At 46.1% G+C, this 17,608-nt stretch overlaps 1 protein-coding gene across 1 annotated transcript; it reads right to left on the bottom strand.

Moving 5' to 3' along the window:
• Nucleotides 1-4,181: 4,181 nt before the first annotated feature.
• On the bottom strand, nt 4,182-11,657 carry SRP9 (signal recognition particle 9). The gene is made up of 3 exons (XM_075413083.1): nt 11,501-11,657; nt 8,837-8,905; nt 4,182-6,759 (listed from the first exon to the last, which is right to left on the bottom strand). The coding sequence occupies exons 1-3, from the start codon at nt 11,570-11,572 to the stop codon at nt 6,640-6,642; spliced, it is 261 nt and encodes an 86-aa protein (XP_075269198.1). The 5' UTR covers nt 11,573-11,657; the 3' UTR covers nt 4,182-6,639.
• Between the last annotated feature and the right edge of the window lie 5,951 nt (nt 11,658-17,608).

Below are 17,608 nucleotides of genomic sequence, written 5' to 3'. Positions count from 1 at the left end.
AGCTACTGCACACTGAGCCACTGCTATTGCAGTCACATACACCTTTCAACATTCTGATCCCTTCTTAAACCTCTGCCCCAACATCAGCACTTCAGGAATCTTAAGAATTACAGCACACTTTTATAAATCCACAATATAATCTTCACTTTGTATGGTGTGTTTGGTTCTGGTTACTCCATTTGAGAGGCTACCAGAGTGTTACAGGCCTTTAGGAAGAAAATACGCTACAATCTTTGGTTCCACTTTCAGTAACATCCATATGAACTAGAACGACACAGAAAAATTCAGACATACCTAGTTTTTAGGTAAATATTGTATGGCATGTATATTACAAAGCATTTAATGGGACAGACAGGAGGTTTTTACAAGCAAGTCAGCGAAATTACAAAGTGCAAGTTGTTTCAGCTGTGGGTCCACAGCAGCCTAAGCCAATCTAACTGCTGGCTCTTTCGCTCCCATCGTTCCCCTCACTCCTGTTGGCAGCTCTCAAGCCCTCCATTTCACCCCCTGTAGCACTCATTTGACCTTTTGTGAAGCCATCTCAGCACACTAACCAGGCAGAACACCAAACTAACAGCTCTCCAGAAGATTAAGGAGTTTTCTGATGCACTGGTAAATTGAAATGGTTCAGCTGAGAGCACACTAGAATTGGTGCAACAGGGACGAGCAGCCAGCTGTCACATTCACCAAGGCTGATGTGGAATCCCAGTCTTTGCACATTTGTTAGATGACCAGCAGGGAATATTTCTGCAGTGGTGAAGAAGCTATTTGCGAAGCAGCTGTTTGCTCTGTTAAAAACATAGTTGTTATTTGCATGTTTAAATACAGTCATGGGTTATGCGGGTCTGCTGTGTGACCAACACAGAGGTTTGCCTTGGGCACAAACGAACAGTCCCTGGAGAATCCCGTTTCTTTGGTTACAGCCCTCAGCCATACAGTAGCACTGCCACCACAAATGTGTTTCAAAAAAAAAACCAACAAAAAAAACCCCCCACAAGTGTCACTCACTGAAAAGGTCAGTTTCCCTCCTGCCCCCAAATTTAAAAGATATCTTTTATGGCAATTTAAAGTGAGACATGGACTTTCACACGGAGGTGTCTGAGGCATTAGCTCATCCTCCTGCCTGCTGACTCCTTAGAGGAGCAGATGCCTTCGGGAAGCAGCATCTTTAAGCCACACACACAGTTTGCCAGAGCTCATTTGTCAGTGCCCTGAGGCAAGGCTTTCATCTTTTAGCCACATAATGATAGCAGAACTGTATTATAGATGGCTGTATTTACATGCATGAGCAAACCAGTTAAAATATATATTTATGCTAGCCAATGCGAGCAGCAAATTCTCATTTGCTCCTTACCAGCCAGCAAAGCCATTCAGCAGGTCTCCAGAAAACTCAACCCCCTCTCCAAGAAACCAGTCTTTGAAATCTTCCTGTAAACACATAGCTATACTCAGGAAGACTCTGCTCAGTAGAAGCAGAACAATGCAGACTAGTCCTTTTGTGAACAGACATCACTTCCAGACAAAAAAATGAACCCAACATGCAAACATAACTTCAAAGGACAAAAAAAAACCCCAATCTCTCCCAGACCTCTCAGTATGACTGATTTTTTAAGTTCTAACAAAATGACTAAGATTTGCCACAAAAAAGGGGACAGAAGAACGTGAGCACAAAATCAAAACTTGCTATAAAAACAAAGCAAAATATCCTTAGAGCTGGTCTTGATTTAAATAGAAAACACTTTCATAAATACCAACATCACAGTTTGAAGGAAAAACTATACTCCTAGTTCTGCAATATCAACATTCACAACACCTAGGAATTGTCTGAGGAGTACTAATGGCTTGAGCATACTGGTTCTAACTAGAAGATTGCACATTTTCACAGAGGAGCATGACTGAGAGCGCCCAGAGATGGCACTCATGACGTCAGATGTTTTTAGAATGGCAGAAAGTAATTGTGTTCCCATTACAGGACTCTGAGAACACACACCTACGTATAACTTTGGCAAAGTATAAGACAATCTGCACATAACCTTCAGCAGAAACAAAGACTACGTTCAACAATAGGGCCTGTACTTGCACGAAGGCAGTTAACACTGATAGCACACTGTGACCATGTTTTTACTGGCGCAGTTCCCACAGACTTCAGTTTTACACAGTCCAGTTTAAGCCCACATTCTCCTGAGAGCCTTTAGTCTGTTGTAGGAGTTACAGGACCTACAGAAACTTGCACAATAAGCAGGGGTTAGCAAACTACCATGCTTTGCATCCTGCTAACTAATCTGCTTCTAAAATACCGTAGCATCATTCTCATCCCAAAACCAACATTCCTACAGACTAAAAAACCCACATCTGCCTTCAGTGCATAGTAATTCAAATGAAATACTTCAGCCCAGCATAAAGGCGAGGAGGGTTATCTGGAAACCAGTCTCAAGAGTCTACTTATTGTAACAGTAATAAGAGATGACAGGCATGGTTTTATGTCATCCCCAGCAACAAAGACAATTCAACTCTTGCTTGTATTTGAACACCAGTCCTTGAACTCTCAAGGCCTTTGTAAAAGATAAGATCTTTATAAACAGTTGTGTTATCTTGAGTCCTGCAGCATCTACCTTTAAAGTGGTATTAGCTTTTGAGAATAGACACCCTCATGTCTTGAAAAGCAAATCACTATTAACTTCAGCAAAAAAAATAGATGTAGCTCTTCATAGTTTCCTTTAAAAAAGTGAAGATCCTTTAAGAAAGTTATCTAACAAGATGACTCCTTACATATACTTGACCAAAACAGCTTTGTTTCAATCAGATTTAAAAGTTACCTCAGCACAGAGCATTGTACAAAGAATGATACTGTTTTCAGCTAAGCTCCTACTCCCTAAGGTCACCCACTCGTGCTCAGTCTTGAAGGAAATTGGGTTTGTGCAGAATCTGCAGTCCAGATGAGAGTAAGTCACAGAAAAAAACCGACCTCTTTTCTGTATATTCATTTTTCCATTCTAGATCTCAAATGTCATTTAAAATGTGGTTATAGTATCATTTCTGTGTTACAGCTCTGTCTTCCCATAAGCGAGCAGTGAAAAAAGCACAGGTGTATTGGGGGACAACAGTGTGTTACCATCCTTACTTACTGAAGACAAATACAGTGAGCAGACTTGTTCTGCCTACAGCAAGAGGGCTAACACACCCTCCAGATCACCTTAAGACGATCATCTTTTAAGACCAACCTATGGTGGTAACCGATCATCTAAGTCTTACTGACCGCATCTGGTAGAAACTAGGGGGTTTTAACATTTATTATAGCAAAATGTTGAATATTACCCAGTTTTATATTGCAGGAAGGAACTTACTGAGATGAAATGTAATTACTTACTAGTTAAAATATGTCTAAAAGCATCTGCTTGGCTTCAGTTCCATTTCCAATTTTGACAGATTCAGGCACCACAGCATCCCATTTTCCAGAATAAATCCGTCACTCTTAAAAGTGTTAGGTCAGGGCTTCAGTGGAAACTAAAGCCTCTTCCATAAGGATCTCTAAAATAATGACCTGTGACCAAAATTCTCACTTCTAATTTACAAATCTTCCTGTAACCCAGAATACGCTTACAGAATGGACCACATACAGAGAAGCCCAGGGTTAAAAGCCCTAAAGGGCAACAGAAGTGATGTAGCTGCACAGAAGAGAGCTCAGACACAAAGCCAGCTTAAGTGCTGTGCACAAAGGAAGAACTGAAATCAAGACATTCAGAGAATCCAGGAAGTAAGAACACCAGAAAAACAGAATAAATTCCATGGGTAAACTAATCCAATTTCTTTGTGCAATAAAAAGACTCATATTATTAAACTATCCTCACAAAACAGAACAATTACTGAAGATAACTAACATGCAGCAACAAGATGAGTTATAGTAAGGGAGAATGTCCTTTTTTTTTTTTTTTTTTTTTTTAAATCATTCCACTTCTGCGAAGGTTACCTGTCTGTAACTGCACAGGTTGCCTATCTGCTCCTGCGCTGGCCGTTTGCAGCCTGTAACAGGCACAACTCCGGGCTGCTGCTCAGAAGCATTTGCTGACATGTTGGGCTGCCAAATTCAGTGCTTCGCATGCAATGCATTCAATCACCCCTTTGGTGCAGCTGCCAAATTAAGATGAATTTTTCATCAGATACCAGTGGACACATTCAAGTAGTTGGCAATACAATGGACTAACTCATCAAAAGTTTATTAGGAAAGTGATCAGTGTACATATGCACACACGCACACTCTCAACAAGAGTATAAGCAAGGAAAAGCAGAGCTTTGAGTTCACAGCTTTTCTACTGCCCCATGAACGCAGTATCAAAGTTGCTGAAAATTCCAGGACAAAGTCAAGAAGCTCCTGTCTCTTTTTCTAAAGAAGTTTCCAAAAGCACTTTTTTCTTTTTCAAAGCGGTAGCTTTATCATTATTCTTGTATATGACTGCACAGAATCGCTCCAGTTTTTCTGTGAGTATATGGAGAACAAGCTTAACAACATATACTCTTACAAAAGTAGCATTACTATTTCCTTATGGTTTTACAGAAATAATTTCTGAATTCAGAAAACTAGAAATCCATTTCCCTGCCTCTTTTCCTTGACAACTGCCACTCTAATACATAGTACTGTAACTGCCCCCCTCAAACCTGCTCAGGTATACAGCTTAAGCCTTTCAGCCACTTGGTACACCAAGTCTCTCTATAGTCTCTGTCTCTCTCTACTTTTATCCTCCACGCACGGGCAAACACCACTCAAGCCTTTCTGTACCTCAGCTCGCAGAAGACATCTACAAGCCAAAACCAATTCATAAGAGATGTCCAAAATTACACTAAAACAGCTGCAGCCTTTTCGCCTGCCAGTTTAACAGCTTCAATCTTCACTGGTATGACTTCTGTGTAGCAACCACTCCTACTGTACAACAGTACTTCAGACAACAATTGTTAAAATACTTAATATGCTATTAGGAATATTAAGAAAATAATTTGGAGCATCCAGGAGAATCTTCAGCACTGCACTAGCTCAAAGTTTAATGATGAACAAAGTTTAGCCATCTCTCTGGATTTATTTCAAAAGCCAATCCAAGAAGAAAAATGAAACATATGTACCAGTCACTCCTGCAGACTAGAATCTCAGTAGCCACTGGGTATTTAGTACTGCAGTATTTTCCAACAATAAGCAACATTATATGTTCAGCTGAACGAGCACTCTAATGCAATATTCAAGCCTGGGGTTTTTTTTCAAGCCTTTGGCAATGTGGGAACTCCACTGCTACCGAGTAGCTCCGTTATTTTTATGTAGGTGACAGCAGGTAGCTATTTAAGTAGATTGTTTTGTTATATATAAATGCCACTACAGCCAAGTCTCTGTATAGCTCTGCTTTACATTCGTGGCTTGGTTTAACACAAAACATTAGTCCTGGAAAAGCCTACTTACGCCAATAACATAATTACATTAAAAAATCCATCTGGTTTTAAGTATGCAAGATCTAGTCAAAGCAAGTATCAATTTCAGCTACTGGGTTTTTAAGAACAACCCTTTGCAAAAGACAATTAAGGCTTCCATCACCCTACCAGAGGTAACAATGCGAAACAAGTCTAAGCCACAGGAGCATTGGTCTATTTTTGACAGTAGTATTTAAGTATTTATTAAACTGATTTTCATCCATTTATTCAGTTGGCTGACATCCATCTGCCACACGTAACATCTGAAAACGCAGAGTTAGCAAGCTGCTCAAATAAGGATTCTGGCTAGTGTTTGGTTGCATTTTTCTGTGAACATAATACGCAAGAACTTCTAGAATTTGTCTTGCTGATATACTTCAACTCTGCCTGAAGCAAGGATGAGAAAAGGTCCTTCCTGCTAGTACAAAATAGTGCAAGTACTGAAAAAAAGCCACTGACTACTGTTTAATAACAGTATTTGCATAAGCAGAAAAGAAACTCCCAGTTTCTCACTGATCTCTAGCAATATTCAAGCAAAGTTTTACTTTTAAGTTTTAAAATACAGAAGTTTAATTATTTAGCCAATATAACAGTTCTACAAACTGCATCACAGGTAATGTTGCACAGCTTATGACCAAGATCAATACTAACAGCTAAAATCTTGCTAGTGACAGTGCTAATACAAATTGCCAATTTTAACATTTCAGTTCAGAAAACAACCGTTCTTCTAAACCCACTGATGTATATCATTTATGTAAATATTTATTAGATCCAGTCATCATGCTACAGTATTAGTCAGGTTAATAAACCTTCTCACTGTGAGAATACACCAGCATAAGGTATGAACACAATGAAATATATATGAGATTTTATAGTAACTTTCCAGAAATATGGTTGTGGCCCATCGAATTCACACTAAAGTACTGTACATATATCTGCTTGTCTTCTTAGCATACCTAATGCATAAGACTAGTTTCTTGTTCAATTCCCAAAAATAAATATAAGCTTTCAATTGAAAGCATTTATTTTTCTAGTTTTCCAAAGCGGAGTCTGGGGGAGAAAAATGCTTCAGACTTGTCATCAGTCCACTTCGGTACATAAAAGCATCTCCTGTCCCAATATTCATTCAAATCCAAGAGATATTTTCTTCCAGTGAAATATGACCGGAGCATTCATTTTATTTTCAGCAATTCAGTCTGTTTCCATGGCAGCACTGCGGGATTCCTTAGCCACCATGAGTCGCATTAGCTGACTGTGGAATTTCTCGATCTTCTTTACGTCTTGCGCCTGGTCTGTTCTATACAGCAAACACTGTAAGAGAAAGTGCTTAATATCAGATTTCACTTGAACTGTTTTTACACTGTTTATAGTTGCAACAAATTTGTTCTTGGAATACACAAAACAAGGTAAGCACTTAACTGTTCATTTGTGGCAAGTTGTTACCATGAGGCAGCACCAACACACATCTACCCTGTTTTAAAATACACATCTGTGTCTACATTTAAGCTTCTCTGAAAGGCTCATGTCTTCCATTTTGAAAACATGGAAGCTCATGATTTATCCTAGTCTCTTCTCTCTCAAGAAAAGGTGCTAAAACTTGGGTTTTAAAGCTCTCTTTAAAGGACACCCTTGTTTGTGCTGTCTAAAAATAGAAGCAGGTTTTAAACCTGAAATTATTTTCCTATTTTCTATATCCTGAAAGCAAGTTTATTTTGCCTTTCACAGTCCTTAATGTTACTGAACTGATTTGATGTCACTGGCAGTGTATTTTCCACTGAAGAGAATCCCCTCCCCCAAGAAAAATCTGTTTCAAAGACAGTCCTAAATGAGGAACATAACATCTGATTAAAATCAAAAGGAACTCCTTCATGTGATAAGCCTGTAAATGCAAGAGGAACAAAAGTAATATACCAGTGTGTTTTTTTGCAGACTAAGTAATTTCTTACACCTGTACAGCATCAGTATGACTGCCCAGGCTGATCTAACAGTGATAAAAACCACAGAACACTCCATTATTCAGCACTGTCAACACAGCAACTTTTACCAGCATTAAATTTCTATTTTAATTCAGAGACAAAGAGCAGAAAAACATTTTTTCCTTCAGCTATATTTGTTCTACAGAGTCAGCAGCAAGGAAAACTTCCCTCCCCGCTTTTATTAAAAAAAAAGAAAAAAACAAACCAAACCAAAAACCACCAAAACAAAACAAAAACCCAGAACCACAAAACCAAATCAACCTCCTTCCCCTCCACTCGTGTCACAGCTTTCCATGGCTGGAAGCAGGTAAGAAGGCCTATAACTGAAAACAGTCCAAGTTCATGGAATGACTTGACTCCAGCCTTCCCCTATGGAAGATTTCAAGTTAATTGCCCTTCACTTCCCCCTGCTATCAGTGCCCCACACTCAGTATCTCACCCCACTAAGCCCTATTATCCTGTCAAGAAGTGTCATTACTGGAGTTTCACATCTCTCCCAGGTACTGGAAATACCAATGCCAAGCTACTTTTCCCAGAATGAAGAAATCTGATTTTTCCAAATCTGAAGACAAGAGAAGAGCAGACTACTGTTGTTTTTCTGCAGTGCAGAGTAAGCAACAACTTGGCTATAACACCACTAGCACCAAGAACCTGTCGCTGGTGTGCACATCAGCACGCACACGCTGACGCATTTCTACCCGCTGCCCACCACCTCACATCCTAACCCCTCCCACGTTCCTAAGCGCCCAGACTATTTAGAACAAGGGCAACTAGCAAGCGCAGGTGCCCCACCTCCCTGTACAACAACCCTTGGAAGAACACTGCAGAATTCCATGTTGTGTGTAAGTACCACAGTGTCTACTAAATGCATAACTAACACCATAACAGCATTGCAGAAGATGGCATCTCCGAGCTGCAAGTGAATCTTGTCATTCAGTCTGATAGCACTCCACTATCTCATAATCACAAAGGAGGAGCGGAACCTACAGCTAGAAGCTGTTACCACTCTGAGCAAATAAAAAGGACCATGCTCACATTAGTGAACACATCTGTGTGAAGATGCTCCTCAAATATTTCAGCAGAAGCTACCAATGTCATTCCATGGAGCATTTTCACCCAGAGAGAAGAGCCAAGATTTTTGTAGTGCTTGTTTTCATAGAATCCCAAAATGATTAGCCGACACCCTCAAAAAAAAACCACTGAAGTGTTAGAACTTTTCTTGGACTGTGCAGAGTTGAACCACAGGCCAATGTCTCTCAGAGACACAGCAACTAGGGAAGGCCGAGCACAAGTTTTTAGAACTGTCAAGCACTCCCAAGCAATGGCTAAGAGCTCCCAAGGTGACTGACAGCAAAATGCAAGTCCCTGAGATGGACAATAAACCCCAAAGGGGGAATATATTCTGTACTTACAGCTACATCATCCGTTACTTTGATACAGAGGTTCCCATCACAATGTCGGTATTTGAGAACAACCCGCACCTGAAATGACAAATATTTTATAAATTAGCACCTACAGCTAACAATCGTCAGAACATATCTGAAGGAAGTCCGCCCAAATTCAGACTGTCTTTTACTACAAATATGTACTGCTTCAAATTTTCACCACCTCTGTGGCAGTACTCAGGTCTACTGTCTACTGGCCAGTAATCCTACAGTCACAATGGTTTGGAAGTTGAACCACCACATTTGGGGCCAGATTCTTTTCAGTGGTGCCCAGCAACAGGACAAGGGGCAATGGGCACAAACTGAAGCACAGGAAGTGCCAGCTGAACATGAGGAAGAACTTCTTCCCTCTGAGGGTGACGGAGCCCTGGAACAGGCTGCCCAGGGAGGTTGTGAATTCTCCTTCTCTGGAGATATTCAAGACCCGCCTGGACAAGGTCCTGTGCAGCCTGCTGTAGGTGACCCTGCTTTGGGAGCTGGGTTGGACTAGATGACCGATAGAGGTCCCTTCCAACCCCTGCCATTCTGTGATTTCCCTACCTAGCACGTTGAACTTGTATCACAGCAGCATCAGGAAACTTAACATTGGGCATGTTCAAAACCACTGTAAATACAGCAATGACAGTTGCAGAGACCTCAGTGACAGGCAAGATAAACTACGAGAGTCATGTCAATACAAGACACCCCCTCACCATACATCATACTTCAGAAAAAGTAAATGGAAACTTGCGTTTATAGACTTGAGCACTTAAAAGAAGTAGTTCGACATAAGGACTTGAGCAGGATTAACTGAGTGGGGTAAGCGCAACATTACTTATTTTTGTTCTATGGTAGCTAAACTATTATGTAAAAAAGTCGTATTTCCAGTCACTACACTTAATTCAATAGCTACACTGAAGCCTACACACAGATTTGAAGTGTTCTGATGTTTTTGCAAGTGGAAAGGGAAGGTACAAGAATAACAATTTTAGAGTAATTGATCAGAGGACTGAAAAGAGTTCTTTCAAATTAGATTGCTTTCAAGACTCAGTAAGGCTAATCTGGAAGTCTGAAAGCAAGCACTCAGCTTCTCACTGAAAACAGCTACTACTATAGTCACCTGCCCTGAGCTTGAACCTGTCCACAGTCCCTCTGGACTCTTGAATCACCAAAGTTCTGAAAACTATGGTGATAAAAATCAACACCCTCAGCAACTGACTGAGCATTAAATGCTTCCTCCTGAAGGCAGAACTGGCCGCAGAGACTTCGTATCTATTGCTTCTCCTCTCAGCCAGCACCAGTAACTAAGTAAAGCGCCCTTTTGTGAACATTCTGAATTCATACCATAAACAAGTCTTGCAAACTTCCCCAACTACAAAATAAATACTGAAATTCCTGCTCTGAGATGGATCTCATCACAGATTTATCCTTGCTGTTTAAGAAACTGTCCTCTTCAGACCACAACGGCTGCGTAACACAGTACCTCTCTCAACCAAGGTGGCCCAAAAGCAAAACAGGCTGCCACAAGCAGCAGGCACAGACTCGATAGATAACCGGATCCTGCAAGAGGCAAGAGCACTCACGACCTAGCTTCACCAGCCCATATCTACCTCCCACAATTCTTGTTCCTCCTTCAGTTTCCTGACAAGCCCAATTACACACAAAAGCTCCCCAAGCTAGTTCTCTGGCAAATTAAAAGGAGGATACTCGTGTTGTGACCCTGGAGCCTACATAAACTCTTTCATAAATAGACGAGTTTATTGGCATGGATGGGGAGAAACTGCATTTGGAGACCCCTTAAGAAAAGGGGAAGAGCTGCTCCTGGCTGCAGTGACATCCCTCCTTTTTGATTTAAACAACTATTACAGAGCATAAGAAGGTAAAACAGGACAATTTTATTATCAGTAGGTAAGTGGCAATTGCATATGAAGTGGTTGCCTGTACCAATTAAAGGCGGATGGATGTTAAGCACTACTTCTGCAGGTTTCCCTGTCCCCCATTTTTGGTGAAGAAAACTAAGCCTTTCTTACAGAAATCTTCTCAGGAACATCAGTTCCACGCTACCTTCTGTGCTGGTTTTTGGCTAAAACGCAATGCTGATTCTGAAGCCCAAGGTTGCTCTTACTGCTCGCACAAACTACACTCCTGAAAACGGTACCAGAAACAAAAAGTTGTCATGTGCCAGAAAGCTAACTCCGAGAGCAGCTGTTCTTTCCGAATACAACACCTTCCAGTCCGAAGCGACGCCGCAGGCAACGACGCAACGGAAGAGCGAACGAATGCTTTCTTCTCCCCTCGACAAACCCCTCCAGCCGGCCACCGCAGCGCGCATCCGCCGAGCACGGCCAGCCGCGTACTGCCAGACCGGGCCGGGCCGCGGTACGGCTACTGTCCCTGCCACCCGCCGCAGCGGGCTCCGCAGCCCGACGAGGGTGGCCCGCGGGGCTCAGGGGCCACCCCCCACTCCCCCCAGGGGCAGTCACAGAGCACACAGCGACAGCGCCGGAGCCACCGCGCCGCCCGCGCCCACCGCCTCACCACAGAGCCGCTCCTCCCCGGGGCCTACCGCGCAGACCAGACCCGACTGACCCCACCCGTCCGTCCGCTCCTCCCTCCCTCCCGCGGGGCCTCTGGGACGGGCGCTGAGCCCACCTTCATGGGGTCGGCGAGGTAGAGCTTCTCGGCGGCACGCGTGAACTCCTCCCAGGCCTGGTAGTGCGGCATGGCGGGGCCGGCCCGGCCCAGCGCGCTACTCCGCTCACCCCGCCGCCGGCAAGATGGCGCCAAAGGCGGGCGCCGCGTCACCGCGAGCCGGCACCTCCCATTGGCCGGCGGGAAACTCTCGCCCAATCGCGAAGAGCGTGACTCAGAGATTCTGCCCCCCCACCGCCGGCGGAGGGCGGGCGACGGGCGTAGCGAACGGAGCCCGGCGTGTGGCGTGGGTGCCACAGCGACCCCTTCAGGAGCGGCGGAATGCCGGCAGGTGCCTCCGCGCCCCCAGCGGAGGTGGAGGTTCCCGCCGGTGGCTGCGGAGCGGCGCGCACCGGCAGCCCGCCGGCCGTGGGGGTCGCGGGTTTGAGCCCCGCCGCCGGCGGAGGGGCAGCCCACCCGCCTGGGGCCGGGCGCTCCGCCGGACCCGCTGCGGGCCGTCTCCACGTCGGGCTGCCGTCCCGAGCCCCGCCGCGGGGCTTGGCGGTGCGGGTGGGCCAGCGTGTGTGCGAGCGGCCCGGTGCGGCCTGGCGGGAGGTGAGGCCAGGGCCGGAGGCCAGCCCCTGGTCAGGCGGGCGAGCAGGCCGAGAGCGTGAGGTTAGCTCGGCTGGCTTTGGCAGCCGAGCCTGGTCCCGGTTCTCCCGGGCTGGCGGGAGGGTAGCTCTGTGCTGGGCAGAAAGGGTGGTGGGGAGCGACTGGCTGGCTCCGCCGGGCCACCACTGCCGTTCCAGGGGGCTGGTGAGGCTGGTGTTGGCCCTGCAAGCAGAGCTGCTGGTCTCAGGAGAGTCGAAGTTACGGAATTGTAAAGATCGTGGGGAGCCCTGCTTTTCAAATACACACGCGTGCGTGTGTAAAGTATTTACATAAATGACTGAAATCTGTTTGAAAAGGGAAATGAGGAAAAAAATTCCACGATTTCACCTGTTAACATTTTAAAATCCCATTTCCTTTAGTGACCCGTGATTTTTGTTGTGTGACTGTGCAAAGGGTGCAGCCAGCCACAGTGCGAAGCTCTGACTGTGCTGCACGGCTTGTGTAACTGCGGCGATTATTACAACGAACACGTAAAAACTGCAGTCGTCTCTATTCCCTGTTTCATGGGGACGCCCTGAAAACCCAGAAGCTCCTGATAATGACTCACAACTTCAAGTTCGTTTTACTGAATGGAGCAAACCTCAACGCTGTGGCCAAACAGATAAACTGGAAAGTTTTGGGCAGACCTGCATGTAAGGGGACAAATTATGCAGGCTGCTCCAGTCTCCACTAGCAACATGAGGAAATACTAGCTGTAGGGTTTTTTGACCACAAAAGGCACAATAGGCACAAGGGAGAATGAAGAAACATGGCATAGAAATAAAAGGGTGGATGGGAGGTAAGGGGAGAAAAACTAGAATGAATTTCCCTGAGTCAATAAAGCAGAAAATAATTGTTACTGTGGGGATCAACTCTGAAAAAGTCTGCAGTGGTTAGACTGCCAAACTTCAATAAATTGCGACTTGTGGGTGTTATGTGGTCTAAACAATTCTGTTAAAGGGCTTTGCACCAATGAGTGAAGCCTATGAACAGTGGAAAGACTTAAGACTTTTTTTTCCTTTCCAGAACTGCTCAAGAGAGTTTAGATGCTGCTGTGCCTGAGAACCTAGCTTCAGAAATGTCAGGGTTGTCTTTCAGACAGGCTGATAATCAACAGCCTCTGATTAAAGGTGATAGATATATTGACAGAGCCTAAAGCAATTATCCCAAACACAGAACCTAACCTGGAGGGAGTGTTTCTCCATTATCTGAGGTTTTGGGTCGCTATTTATATCTGTAGAGTAGGAATTGCTCTTGGTAGTGTTTTACAGATATGTAGGGAATGTAAATACATGAAATACATTGTCAGCCCCACATATGACGACTGCCTCGGCTAAGAAAAAAAGGAGGGTAATTGTCACAGGTGATTCCCTTCTGAGGGGAACAGAGGGCCCGATCTGCCGACCGGACCCATCCCACAGGGAAGTCTGCTGCCTCCCTGGGGCCTGGGTTAGGGAGGTTGCGAAGAAACTCCCTGGTCTAGTGCGGCCTTCTGATTATTACCCCCTCTTGGTAATTCAGGTTGGTGGGGACGAGATAGCAGAGAAGTCCCAAGGCCATCAAAAGGGACTTCAGGGCACTGGGGCGACTGGTTGAGGGATCAGGGGCGCAGGTGGTGTTTTCCTCCATCCCATCAGTGACAGGGAACAGCACTGAAAGGGGCAGGAAAACTCACCTGGTTAACAGGTGGCTCAGGGACTGGTGCCATTGGTCAAATTTTGGCTTCTTTGATCATGGGGAGGTGTACACAGCACCGGGCCTGCTGGCAACAGGTGGATCACAGCTATCTCAAAGGGGAAAAAGGATTCTTGGCCACGAGCTGGCGGGGCTCATTGAAAGGGCTTTAAACTAAGTTCGAAGGGGGAAGGGGACATCGCCCTGCTCACTAGGGACGAGCTCAGGCTTGGCGTGCCAGGGTCAGGGGTGAGATTGACAGCCCAGCTCAAGTGTGTCTATACCAACGCACGTAGCATGGGCAATAAACAGGAGGAGCTGGAAGCCATTGTACAGCAGGACGGCTATGACTTGGTCGCCATCACAGAAACGTGGTGGGACAACTCGCATGACTGGCATGCTGTCATGGATGGCTACAGACTCTTTAGGAAAGACAGGCCAACAAAGAGAGGTGGTGGAGTTGCTCTATATGTGAGGGAGCAACTGGAAAGCATGGAGCTTGGCCTGGGGGCAAACGAGGAACGAATTGAGAGCTTGTGGGTTAGAATTAAGGGACAGGCTCACACGGGTGACATTACGGTGGGTGTGTACTACAGGCCACCTGACCAGGAGGAGGAAGTTGATGAGGCCTTCTACAGGCAGCTGCAAGCAGCCTCACAATCACAGGCCCTGGTTCTCATGGGGGACTTCAACCACTCCAACATCAGCTGGGAAGACCATACAGCTAGGCAGGCGCAATCCAGGAGGTTCCTACAGAGCATCGATGATAACTTTCTGATGCAAGTGGTGGAGGAACCAACAAGGAAAGGCGCTCTGCTGGACCTTGTATTAACAAACAAGGAGGGACTGGTGGAGGATGTGAAGGTCGGAGGTAGACTCGGCTGCAGTGACCATGAAATGGTCGAGTTCGGGATCCTGCGTGGAGGAAGCAGGGTGATAAGCAGGATCAAAACCTTGGACCTCAGGAGGGCTGACTTTGGCCTCTTCAAGGAGCTACTGGGAGGAATCCCGTGGGCCAGGGCTCTCGAAGGCAGGGGGGTCCAAGAGCGCTGGTCGCTCTTTAAACGTCACTTCCTCCATGCTCGGGAGCGGTGCATCCCCCTGAGAAAGAAATCGAGCAAAGGAGGCAGGAGACCTGCATGGTTAAACAAGGAGCTTCTAGCAGAGCTCAGGTGGAAGAGAAAGGTCCATGGAATGTGGAAAGAGGGGCAGGCCACTTGGGAAGAGTACAGAAACGTGGTCAGAGCTTGCAGGGATGCAACGAGGAAGGCCAAGGACCACCAGGAATTGAAGCTGGCAAGGGATGTCAAAAACAACAAGAAGGGCTTCTTCAACTACATCAGCAGCAAAAGGAAGGCTAGGGACAATGTGGGACCGCTGCTGAATGAGGCGGGTGTCCTGGTGACGGAGGATGCAGAGAAGGCAGAGCTACTGAACGCCTTCTTCGCTTCAGTCTTCAGTGCCAGGGAAGGCCCTCAGGAATCCCGGGCCCCGGAGGTAAGAGAGAAAGCCTACAGCGAGGACGACTTTCCCTTGGTCGAGGAGGACTGTGTGAGGGTTCGCTTAAGCGATCTGGACGCCCACAAATCCATGGGCCCCGATGGAATGCACCCACGAGTGCTGAGGGAGCTGGCAGATGTCATTGCTGAGCCACTCTCCATCATCTTTGAGAGGTCGTGGAGGACAGGAGAGGTGCCCGAGGACTGGAGAAAGGCCAATGTCACTCCAATCTTCAAAAAGGGCAAGAAGGAGGACCCAGGGAACTACAGGCCGGTCAGCCTCACCTCCATCCCGGGAAAGATGATGGAGCAGCTTATCCTGGAGGCCATCATCAAGTAAGTGGAAGAAAAGAAGGTTATCAGGAGTAGTCAGCATGGATTCACCAAGGGGAAATCATGGCTAACCAATCTGATAGCTTTCTACAATGACATGACTGGCTGGGTAGATGAAGGGAGAGCCGTGGATGTTGTCTACCTTGACTTCAGCAAGGCTTTCGACACTGTCTCCCATAATATCCTCCTAGGGAAGCTCAGGAAGCGTGGGCTGGATGAGTGGTCGGTGAAGTGGATTGAGAACTGGCTGAATGGCAGAACTCAGAGGGTTGTCATCAGCAGCACTGAGTCTAGTTGGAGGCCTGTAACTAGTGGTGTCCCCCAGGGGTCAGTACTGGGCCCAGTCTTGTTTAACTTCTTCATCAACGACCTGGATGAAGAGTTAGAATGTACCCTCAGCAAGTTTGCTGATGACACCAAACTGGGAGGAGTGGTAGATACACCAGAAGGCTGTGCTGCCATTCAGCGTGACCTGGATAGGCTGGAAAGTTGGGCAGAGAGGAACCTGATGAGCTTCAACAAAGGCAAATGCAGAGTCCTGCACCTGGGGAGGAACAACCCCATGCACCAGTACAGGCTTGGGGCGGACCTGCTGGAGAGCAGCTCTGTGGAGAGGGACCTGGGTGTCCTGGTGGATGACAGGTTGACCATGAGCCAGCAGTGTGCTCTGGCTGCCAAGAGGGCCAATGGCATTCTGGGGTGCATTAGGAGGATTGTGGCCAGCAGGTCAAGGGAGGTTCTCCTTCCCCTCTACACTGCCCTAGTGAGGCCCCATCTGGAGTACTCTGTCCAATTCTGGGCTCCCCAGTTCAAGAAAGATGAAGAGCTACTGGAGAGAGTCCAGCGGAGGGCTACGAGGATGGTGAGGGGACTGGAGCATCTCTCCTATGAGGAGAGGCTGAGGGAGCTGGGCTTGTTCAGCCTGAAGAAGAGAAGGCTGCGAGGGGACCTAATAAATGCCTATAAATATCTTAAGGGTGGGTGTCAGGAGGATGGGGCCAAGCTCTTTTCGTTAGTGCCCAGAGACAGGACAAGGGGCAACAGGCACAAACTGAGGCACAGGAAGTTCCGTCTGAACATGAGGAAGAATTTGTTCACTCTGAGGGTGACAGAGCACTGGAACAGGCTGCCCAGGGAGGTTGCGGAGTCTGCTTCTCTGGAGATATTCATGACCCGCCTGGACAAGGTCCTGTGCAGCCTGCTGTAGGTGACCCTGCTTCAGCAGGGGGGTTGGACTAGATGACCCACAGAGGTCCCTTCCAACCCCTACCATTCTGTGATTCTCTGATTCTGTGAAAATGAGTGGTGTGGGGAATGCAAACCCTGTAACATGCATAACATTTCACAGAACAAAATCACCAAATTTGGATCCAGGTTTTCAAGTGGGACAAGGATATTTTCTTTCTGCAGGAGTCATCCCAATTTTGGGCTGTCCTTAGGGTTGCTTTTCAGAGGATTTTAGTTTTGACTCAAATGTTCAGGATCTTTTATGTGTTTTTTTTGACACAAGAGCTGTCTTAGGAGCTTGCCAATGGCCAGTCATTAGCCCTGTAATTCACAGTTTCTGCAGTTGAGCTAATGCGGCAGAGCAAGATTAGAAAACAGACCCATTTTGGTATTTCTTTTTCCTTAACCCAGATGATTTCTGTGATCCAGTGTAGGATACAGCTTCTAAAACTGTTATATATGCACAGCTTTGGAGGTGACAAACTGCAGCAGCCAGGACAAAGAACAGAGAGAGGGATTTCTTAACTGGGCTTATCTCTGAAGCAAATGTGATGTGTCACTGTGACAGTTACATACAGCCTGATACGGAGTTTCACATAGCCTCTTCCTGGCTGCAGATCTTAAGGATTTCCTCTTCCCTGCCACCACCACCACCACCTATGGCCCCATGGTTGTCCTGCCACAGCTGTTTGTAACTCTGCGCTGGGGATCAAACCAATGCCTGGATTAAAAGCATCACCATTTT

This window comes from Opisthocomus hoazin, chromosome 2 (genome assembly GCF_030867145.1).
Source record: "Opisthocomus hoazin isolate bOpiHoa1 chromosome 2, bOpiHoa1.hap1, whole genome shotgun sequence".
NCBI lineage: Eukaryota > Metazoa > Chordata > Aves > Opisthocomiformes > Opisthocomidae > Opisthocomus > Opisthocomus hoazin.
Note: the sequence above shows the minus strand (reverse complement) of the source record. Positions and strands in the feature narration are given on the sequence as shown.